This window comes from Triticum aestivum, chromosome 5D (assembly GCF_018294505.1).
Source record: "Triticum aestivum cultivar Chinese Spring chromosome 5D, IWGSC CS RefSeq v2.1, whole genome shotgun sequence".
NCBI lineage: Eukaryota > Viridiplantae > Streptophyta > Magnoliopsida > Poales > Poaceae > Triticum > Triticum aestivum.
In genome coordinates this window covers 309,617,791-309,628,090 of record NC_057808.1, presented here as the reverse complement: position 1 = coordinate 309,628,090, position 10,300 = coordinate 309,617,791, and the positions used below count along the sequence as shown (strand labels likewise).

General features: G+C 46.9%; 1 protein-coding gene across 1 annotated transcript; it reads right to left on the bottom strand.

The window, feature by feature from the left end:
• Window positions 1-5,806: 5,806 nt before the first annotated feature.
• On the bottom strand, window positions 5,807-9,926 carry LOC123124746 (putative pumilio homolog 8, chloroplastic). Its single transcript, XM_044545309.1, has 6 exons — window positions 8,948-9,926; window positions 8,661-8,841; window positions 7,284-7,447; window positions 6,489-6,747; window positions 6,260-6,403; window positions 5,807-6,188 (listed from the first exon to the last, which is right to left on the bottom strand). The coding sequence occupies exons 1-5, from the start codon at window positions 9,697-9,699 to the stop codon at window positions 6,287-6,289; spliced, it is 1,473 nt and encodes a 490-aa protein (XP_044401244.1). The 5' UTR covers window positions 9,700-9,926; the 3' UTR covers window positions 5,807-6,188; window positions 6,260-6,286.
• Window positions 9,927-10,300: the final 374 nt, after the last annotated feature.

The window sequence follows — 10,300 nt, the reverse complement described above, 5'->3', positions numbered from 1 at the left end:
TCATGCGCGTCGTCCTCGCCTTCAACGCCGTCTCCTCCCTCGCCGCGACAGCCGCGACCACCATCCTCACAGGCAGGGTCGCGCTCAACGCCACCTTGCCCCTGGTCTCCGGCCTGCTCAAAATCGGGAACGAGCTCTCATGGGTGTTGGAGGGGGGGGGCATGACGGCGGCGGCCCGGGGAGGGAGGGGCGGCGCCGAGCTCGTCTCCCGGCTGCGGATGGAGCGAGGGCATGGTTGGAGGGCCTGAGATGTAGTGGGGAGAATGTAGGAGGGCTTTTTTGCATTAAACCTAAACAATTATGCCACGTAAGCAGAAAACGGGCCCCATCTGTCATAAACGCTCTTAAACGACCCAGATCCGCCGATCGGTGGTTTTTGCAAAAGAATTACGCAAGACGTGGTGCCTTCTGCAGAGAAACTGTATCCTAGTGATTTTCGCAAACCTAGCCCTCAAAGTGGTGGTTTTATGCAATTTACTCCATTTGCCCTGGTGGCGTCCAACGCTACATCTCACGATGGAAGTTATGCAAGTTGACAGTGGGTGTTTTTATCTGGTTGTATGGCTCCTCGGCATCATTGGAGAGTTTGATCTCACCACAGTATGGTGTTTATTTGAGGACAAAATGTCAAGGAGGGCTACTACAACTGATCAGAAAGTAAGCAAAGTGGTTAGTTACTGTATTCTTGCTGGTTCTGATATTTTGAGTGATGGAACCATATTCCACTCTCAGAAAGCATTATACATGTTGCCTGAACCCAGCCCTGGATGGACGCTCACGAAGTGGCATATGTTTGAGATAAATTCCAACACGAATATCTTTCTAGCAGTTTCGGTTGAAAACAGTTGCACACCAGGGAGTTTCACAGTTGTCAAGTATACTCCGCTCCTACCACATTCCATTGGTGTTCATGGAGGAATTATGTTACATACTCAGAACCTGCATGGTCACCCAGCTTGCTCAGACTACTCGGAATATGTATGCACGTCATGTTATCTTGATCCGAGGGACAGAGAAAACAACCCGATTTTTCCATCAGATATGCAACAGGTTGTTAAGCTCGTAGGAAGAGTACCCGTGAGACAATCTCCATGGGACCCGGGTGGTGTCCGCTTCGTCGACATTATTGGACTTCTCATTGAGCTGCTACTACCATGGGATCCGGGTGGTTCACATCATCGGCTTGAGGACAAGCCGCATTTTAAGGGGGCGAGAATGTCATGCCCCAGAGGTCATGCCCTCTTCGTGGGACTGCTCTGGAAAATGGGCCGTGGAGCTTGGGCTGGGCCTAGTGGCAAGGATCTGGAGCAATGCTATATAAAGAGGCGCGTGTCAGAGAATTCGGCAGGGAACGATTGAAACGTCTCGAAGCCTCTCATCCTCTTGCAACTGTTCCTCACCTCCCTGCTATCTGTATCTCACCCTTGTTGCTGATTCTCACCTCAAATCTCTTCTCTTGTATCCGAAATCGGTACTGATCTGATTGCTCACCCCATGTATGTGCTTGGGTCGTGACATCATGTCAAGGATGGTGCTTACACAGTTACACTCAAGGTCTAACTTCGTCTGCTGCTCAACATCTGACATTTGTTTCCATATCTGCTGCTGCTCTTTCAGTCTCTAAGCTGCAACATGGTCTTGCTGCGGCCTGCTGCCACCTGCGTGCTTGGACCGGCTACATCTTCAGGCCTAACCCTATATTAGAGTCTCCTGCATATGCATTTTGTCCTTCTATGGGGTACGGTCCGGCGGTGCACTTCCTAGCCTTAGCCTGCAATTCGAAGAAAAAAAGACAAACATTTTTCAGACTGCCTTTTTTTTTCTGATCTTCTTTTGTGAGCAGCCTTGCAGCAGAAAAGCATGTGACTAATCAAATCAGGACCACATGTTTTCGTACATATAAGGATGTCAAATAAATGGTTCATGTCACTCTAAGTTGAATTAGTTGCAACATATGTGTACTGAATCACACACGAAATAATCTAACTCATGTCTGAATTTTCCCAAAATTGACTCCGCGAAAACGTCGCTAATCGGCCTTTGAAATTCTACGAGAATTGGTTTCATGTTGCTAGACCTTTTCGTCCACCCTGGCGCTTGGGAATTTACTCTGTCTGTGGACTGTGCTGACCTAGTTGGGGATGAATCCGGTCGCCGTCGAACCCAGCACGGGCATCACCGTTCCCTTCGCCGCCAGACTTGCTGAACACAGCCAGAGCCAGGGCTGGAATCAGCAGCGGCCGACGATGTTGCCCCGCTGTTGGCAAGCAAAACCAGAGGAACTGGATCTGGGTGTTCATGGCTGTCGGCAAACTCCTCACGCAGGGGGAATCTATGAAAAAAATAATGAAAACGGTGGCCGCCATTAGACATGCCGCTCGCGTAAAACCTGATTTCTCTTCCCTATTTTGCGGATCCGAGATCACTCACCTCATCACCTGTCAACGGCATCGAGAAGAAACTCCAGTCTCGCTTCTTCCATCCTCTGACCCAGAGGCACCCGCGAACTCCCGTAGTGACCCACGACGAGCGGTGCTCCGGACGGGCGTGTGAAAACAAGGGCGGTTGCGCCGGGAGTGTCGGGGGTGGTGGGTGGCGGCGGTAGTACTCCCCTGTGCGCTTGGTTTATTCGGTTTACATGGCTTGGTTTATAAAATATGGTTCAGTTTCGGTATATACCAAATTATTTCGATATAGTTTCGGTATATACCATAAAAATCAAAATTGATGCGAATTTCAAAATAACGTAATAATAATTTACAAATTTATGACTCAAAACACATACTATTTTACATAAATAGTATATGACTATATATATAAGTATATATGCATGCATTGGTTCATCTGTTGATGGTTATGGACGTGCTTAGCACTTTAAAAGAGAAAAATGACAATGTTACAAGAAAAATTTACATGCTTAGTAGTGAATTTGACTCATGTAGAAGGAAATGACTTGTATGATTGTTCATCTCAAGAAATATAAATTTATTTTTTACTTCGGTTTATTCGCTTAACCGTTTGGATATTCGGTATATACCATAAAAACCAAAGTTCAAATCGGTATGAAATGTTCATACCATGCCGAAACCAGAAACCATAAAAACCATAAAATCGATTCGGTTCGGTTTATTTTCGGTATGGTTTTTTGGTTCGGTTTTCAAATGCACAGAGTGACTAGTACACTCTCGGGTCTGGGAAAGATGGGCGGTGAGGGTTCCCAGAGCGGACGACGAGCACGTGAGACCCATGCTGCATACGTGTCCGCCGGATGGCTCAGCTTTTGTCTTCGTCCTGTCCCCGTTATCTGATCCATGGACCGGCAAAATCACTAACGACCTGGTCTGCGGGCGTCCACGGTACAGGCCACAACCGCGTCTCCGGTCCGACCATGTGCGCATTATTCCATACGGTATTTCACCTCGCCCCCCATTTGCCGCGACTCGCGCCTGACTCACTAGCTCATTATTCACAGATCCCGAGCGTGAAACGGAAGGCCTAGATATCGAGAGCAGCTGGGCACGGGCACCAAATCGCTGTTCTCATCCATGGTTCTCTTTTAATGCTCTGCTGCATCATTTAAGTGGTAATATATTCAGGTGGGAAAGCTCTCCCCCTTGGTGACCATTTAAAAAAAAACGAAAACACTAACGCCCACACGTGTGGGCGTTAGACAACTCACCCACACGCCTCCATCGTCACTCAGCGCCTTTTGCACGAATCTTGGCATAAAAAGGCTGATTTTGTGTGCCACATAGGACAACTCGTGTGTGTGGGTGTGAGAGAGTTCGCCCGCACGCCTGTTTCTCTCCGCGGTCAACGTTTCGCCAGTCGGGGCGTGCGATGAAACTGCTGTCGCGCCCGCACGCCGCGCACCACTTCGGTTCCCCATCTCCTACGACTGCCCATTCTCCCACTCTCCCACACCCAAGCTGTCATTTGCCATGTTTTTGAATGGTACATGGCAACTGCCCTATTTGTGAGCATGAGCAGATGGCAACTCTCCTTTTACCCCGAACATGTTATTTGTTGCCACGTCTGTTTGTAGCGCTACATGGCAAATGTCTAGTGTTAGTAGGTGGCACTCCTAAAGATACCACCATCGCCCACATGCCCGTCTCCTCTCCCACACACCAAAAGCTATCAGTCGCCATATGTTTTGCAGGGTACATGGAAACTGCCCTAGCGTGCTTGTAAGCAGATGGCAACTCTCTTTTTACCGAAACATGTTTTTTGCCATGTTTTTTAGTGCTACATGGCAACTGTCCAGTGTTAGTAGGTGGCAACTCCTAAAGTTTTTCAAATCATGGTAACTGTAGTAGATCAGACCATACATGGCAACAGCTGTAGTTGCCCAAAAATGGCATCCGGCACTTGACCTAAGATGGCAACTGCAGTTGAGCAACCATGGCAACTGTAGTTCAGCAACATGGCAACTGCAGTTCAGCAACATGGCAACATGGCAACCGAAGAGGTCCGGACCATGGCAATCGCGGCGGGACGCGTGGTTACTGACACGCGGGGCGTGTGGCTCGCAGGCGGGGAGGGGCACGGCCGAGACGGGTCGTGCGGGCCGCGCGCTCGCTCGCCCGGACGTGCTCGTGCGGGGCGATCGCGCTGCACCGGACGTGCGGGCTGTGGCTGCGCGCGCACCCGTACGCGGCCGTGCGGGCGGGGTCATCTCTGTGCCACACAGGACGTGCGGCACAACCACCCGATACACCACACGTGTGGTAGTTATCGGCATCCAAAAAAAAAAACTTGGTGTCCTGGTCATCCAAACAACACACAATATCACGGTCGAGTGCAAAAGGAGAATACTATACCATTGCAAATTGCTCGACAGAATCATGCTGGGTCGGCTCCTTGATGAACTACATCACCCTCCTTCTCGCGCCACACTTGTTTATTCGACACCATTAGTGTAAGGTATGTCTCTTCAAGTCCGGTACAACATCAACGTACCAAACATGTGGAAAATGATCTACACTTGGTTTATGACTGTTGCCCTTGGTGAAGCACGGGTTCTGCATGTTCCATTGAGCTCTCAATTTGCAGATGTTTTCACCAATCTCAAGTTTTCCAATTAGTTCGCGCCTGAACATCCTCTCCGGCCGCGTTCCAACATTAACATGAGTTTGTAACGTTGCATGTACATGTTATCGTATTCTTTAGATCTCCACCGGACGCATGGCCTGCGTGCCTTTTGTGTAGGGCATTTGGTTACTATACTCCCCCTCTCAGATATGTGTTGTACACTCTGTACTAATTCAACAATCAAGGAGATCAATTGATTTTAGTTGAAACAAAGGTGGGTTGCAAGGTTGTAAGATCGCAAATTTTGAATCAGATTGGAACTCCTATGTAAGATCGCAAACTGCAGGTACGTAGTATTTTCCACTCACTAGAAATCGGTCCAACCAAGCAATTGGAGCTGTGAGTCAGCATCATCCCAACAAGAAGTTTGATCCAATAAGGATGTTAGAAATCAATCAATGGTGTACCCAGTCACCAAAAAGAGGTGCTTAGTCAAACGACAGACTTCTCACGTAGAAAATACATAGGCGATGTAGGAATAAATACTCTTAGGTTACGAAAACAATATAGAAAAGTTGAAATATGAACACCGTGTAAATTTAGTGAGGCGCATGGGTGGACTTCCCCGATCTTGATGCCACCGACTCCTATGTAGTCAGTGTTTAAAACATTTATATAAGTTGGAATAAAAACAAGGAAGATGTATTTGCATGTTGAGTACGAGAGATGTAAAAAAGATAAGTCTTGTTTTGGTTGAATATGCTTTGCCAAATAGAATACTGAAGTTCCACAACAGCATTGATAAAAACTAGTAGCACAACCACCTTAACATCTCACACAACCATTGTTCACTCTTTTTAACAACAGGCAGCAAACTACAGAAGTAACAACTAACAACAACGCCTGGAGACATCTCACATACAGAAATGGGCACAACAAACCACAAGGAAAATTCGAGTTCACACAAACTAAAAGGTGTGTTTGGATGGGGGTATTTGTCTCAAGAGAGTTCTGGTACCCCTCGCCCAAACAATCCTAATCTCGAGACAAAGTGTGACCAGCACACTACAAAAGGAACGACGCCCACCAGATGAGCTGACAACATCCCCAGCCAGAACTGCTTATAATATACAGGAACAACTTCTCCCGAAACCCTGCAAAGATGGCTGCTGAATAAGTACAGGGCCAATCAATATAGCAACATATAGGGAAAAGTGTCTGTTACCTATTAGGTCTGAAATTTATGTTCTTTTCAATATCTGTAGCCAAGCTCGGAAAGTGTGTTGAACATCTTCAGACAATGAGGGTGACGGCGATTGACATTTTGAAGGGAAAGGATAGCAGTGGCCAATCGATCCCGAAGAGGAACCTGGACACAGTAAGGAACTCTTAGCATATCTGTTTCTGAGCTAGAAAATATACTATGAAAACAAATCGTGGCCGAGGCAGATTACCTTGCAGGTTGTAAGGGCTCTAGAGATGACATAATTAGCAAACTCATCTGACACTAAATCTCTGAAGGGATGATACCGAATCAATTCATGAACAATGTTAGATCGATCTCTGTCATTAAAAACTTGTAGGCACGTTTCAACCACATTGCTGCTATATCTTTGTCTTGAGAGTGTCACATAATTAGACCTGAAGTGGGATGCGATAATTGCCAAGTACGATGGGTTTCTTTGTTTCAGTACGTACTGAACAATGTAGTTTCTGGAAGAAAAAATGAAAGACAAACGGTAAGCCTTTCAGGGCACAAAGTTGTGATTCATAGATCAACAGATCGAAAAATTACTTATGGTGGTACTTGGTAGTAGAAACAATAAATAATGTTGAGACAACAAAATTTATATAATGCCCCCCCGCAATTTTGTTTCATATAATGGCCATCAAAGAACAACAGTACTGCTAACTCGATCTTTTGCTTCCCAATACTTCAGGTTATATTACCAATTCTTAGATAACATTGCTAAATTGTATTATTAAAGTAAATACTGTACATGCAAAACATTTACATTCAGACATGAAAAATATAGATGGATAATGCATATGTACCAGTTATGCGTATGATATAAAATGAGAACACACAAATTGAGCTAAGCTTGAATTCAATTTTTTTGCAGGAATCTGCTTGAAAAGGCTAAATGTTTGGGATTAATTAAAGGCTACCAGATAATTGTTTGATGTGTTTGCATGGAATAGAATGATGGTCAGTAGGATTATCATCAAAATTCATTATAGATAGTTACCCAAAACGATTTTGAGCAAGATCGGTGCTGCAACAAGAGACTTTTGACAAAACATTATCCTTTTCTGTCCATCCGACATGCTCCAGACAACTTTGCAGGAGGGACACTCCATGCGGATGAATAGCAAGTGCTAAGCAGTTCGTAGCAACAGCATCAAAAATAAACTGCCAATATAATGCAAAATGTCAACACATGGGGCATGGAAATAAGAGGAAGTAACATAAACTGAAAGTAAGCACGACAGGCAAGACAAAATTTTGATATGGCTTCATTCTCGGTTCTCGCAATAACATATGAGAGATGACTTACAAACTGTGAAAAAGATATGGCGTCAATGAATACATTTTGAAGCAAAGATAAAATGGTAAGCAACTGTTCAGCAAAACACATCGACAATATTCATCCGAAATATTATTTAACTATAACATCATACATCTAAATTAATGTCCAGACACCTTGCCTGGAACCACTTTATCACTTTGAAATCAACATGGGACCTATGTACGTGAGAACAAAATACAAGGGCATGCTTGATTCCCTTGTCAGTGCAAAACGAAAATGGCCACCTAAAATTTCCTATCAAAGATATGTATTTGTATTGGTCAGAATCTTGCTGTACTAAAAGCTGCTTCTCATGGCCATGGTCAAAAGCCAAATTTGACTACCCAATGTGGGCAAGGTTTGATTTTCTGTGATGTTGTGGTCTGCTTGAATATATAGTGCTTAGTCATTGTTTTACGGTACTCAATTTAACCTTTCAAGGTAAAGAACAAAATACATTACCTTACTAATCTTATTTCCTTGAGCATTGCTCATGTGGGTTAGTTTTTCCTTGCTTAACAAAGCAAGGTGATCAAGAGATCTAAACATGCCCCCACTATTACAATAGAGTTACTGGACTATGCCCATCTACATGAATCACACAAGCACTATTTGTACTAATAGGATTGCTACATTTGGGTAAAAGGGAACTGTTTATTGAAGTTGGTAGCCAAAACACAATTAATTTTCCAAATAAAAATCTACTAAATTAGCTTGACTGCAAGTGTGTGTAACACACTCCTGTGCTTACCTAGTCTTGAAAATGGTATATACATCATCTTAGGAAATCTACAGCTGGTTAATAATGCAATGTTTCGTCATTTGTGCACAGACAAGAAAAGAAACTTCACATATTCTGGTGGATACACACATTGGTTAATTATAAACACAACGCAATGGCAAATCCATTTCTTAGTTGTATTATTGCTCTGGATTGAGTAGCTTTATAAGCAACAACGAAATCATGCAAAAATGTTACTACCACAACACAATAATCACACATTGGTATCTATACTGCGCCAGTTAGAATCTGGATGGGGAATAAATTCAAAGTACCTCAGCAAAGTATGGATGAGGAACACACTGCACCAAGGCATGCACCACCATGAGTCTACTCGAATCCGTTACAAGGCGAGCCATCATAAACGGAGTCACCCATGGCACGATTGCATCTCTCAGAAGCTCCAGTGATTTCTCGGATATGCAGGAATTGATCATGCTCACCACCTCACCTGACCTGAAAGATATCAAACAAACTTCATATTTAACATCCTCTGCAGCGAACCGGCAAGACCAGAAAGATCACAAGCCAAAGGGGAAACGCGAGTGTTATATGCACATGCCTCGCAGCACAAATCTTGAAAAACTTCTTGTGGTCTCGAGTGATTCTAGCGACGATCGCTTCCTGGAGCATATGGTTGCAGCGGCTGAGGACGACAACGAGCAGGCGGGTCCCGTGGCTGCTCTCGATGAGAGGGACGGCGTGCTGGACTATCACCGCTGCCACGGCGTCCGCGTCCTCGGGGGCTCCCCAGAACAACATGTTGAGCACCGTTTGCTCGTTCTTGGCGAGAAACAGGACGATGTCCTCGACCAGCTGTGTGCTGGCGGCGCGCCCAGGAAACGCCCTTGAGCGGGCGTACGCGTCGCCAGACCAGGTGGCGCGCGGCGGCACGGATCCCGCGGCGCGGAAGTTCTGGTGGACAGGGGCGCGACCGCGGCCGAGATGATCGCCCGGGAAGTGCCATTCGTCGAGCACCCTACGGCCGCCGGGTACCCCCGTCGGCGGCGGCGAGAACGGCGGCGGCACCGGGCCGGCCTCCTGCACCACGAGCGACAGAACCCTCGTGACGGATAAGGGAGGCCGGTACAGGCCCCCCTGCTGCCCAGGGCGCTCAGGAACCGCCGGAAGTGGGAGGAGGCCGTCCGCCGCGGCCGCGTCCTCCTGGCGCCGCCCCTGGGCCTCAACCTCGGTCTCGCGGATGCCGAGCCGCCCCACCTCCCTCGCGATGTCCTGGAACAGTAGCTCGTCCTCCTCGGACAGGCGCCTCTCCTCCTCCTCCGCCGCCGGCGCCAGCCGCAGCTCCAAAGCCATCCGGAAACCACGCGCCCTGGAGCACGGGCGAGGGGAAAGCTCGCGGCTTTGAGGGTGGATGGAAGTGGGGATTGGAGGGATCGGACTGGGGATCGCCTTCCTTTAATTTCACAGGAATTTTTTTTATTCCCCGGGATTGTTTCCTTGGGGACGAAGATGGGAGGAAGGAGGGAGAGAAAGCCGCGGGCGGGTTTTGTACATCGGGATGCGTGGGGTTTAGTCGGTTCGTTCAGTTCGTTAATGGCGTCGCGCAAGCGCAAGAGCCCGGCGTGCGCGTGCGCGGGGTGCTTACATGTGGGGCCTCGTGGACGTGGGAGTGGGACGAAGCCTGTTCTTGAGGGGGGCGGCGTGCGAGGTAAGATTTCGGGCGTGCGAGGGAGGGTGGCCACGGGTTGTTTTGCTGGTAAGATTTGTTGGGTATTTTTTCTCTTTTCTTTTCTGTTACAATTAGGTTTAAGGTTTAGACCAGCGCTGTTTAATTCTCGTCGTCATGCAGATTTTTTAGGGCGTTTCTAAACTGATTACACGTGCAAGTGTACTACACATATGCAATGCTAACCCTTTTTTTCCTTGGAAAATGCAAAGTACATAAATGTACTAC

Coding starts and splice junctions, on each gene's coding strand:
- LOC123124746 (XM_044545309.1), bottom strand. CDS start 9,699: ATGGCTTTGGAGCTGCGGCTGGCGCCGGCGGCGGAGGAGGAGGAGAGG. Junction 7,448..8,660: donor CTCATCCATACTTTGCTGAG/GTACTTTGAATT, acceptor TTATATTGGCAG/TTTATTTTTGATGCTGTTGC. Junction 6,404..6,488: donor GAGCCCTTACAACCTGCAAG/GTAATCTGCCTC, acceptor TACTGTGTCCAG/GTTCCTCTTCGGGATCGATT.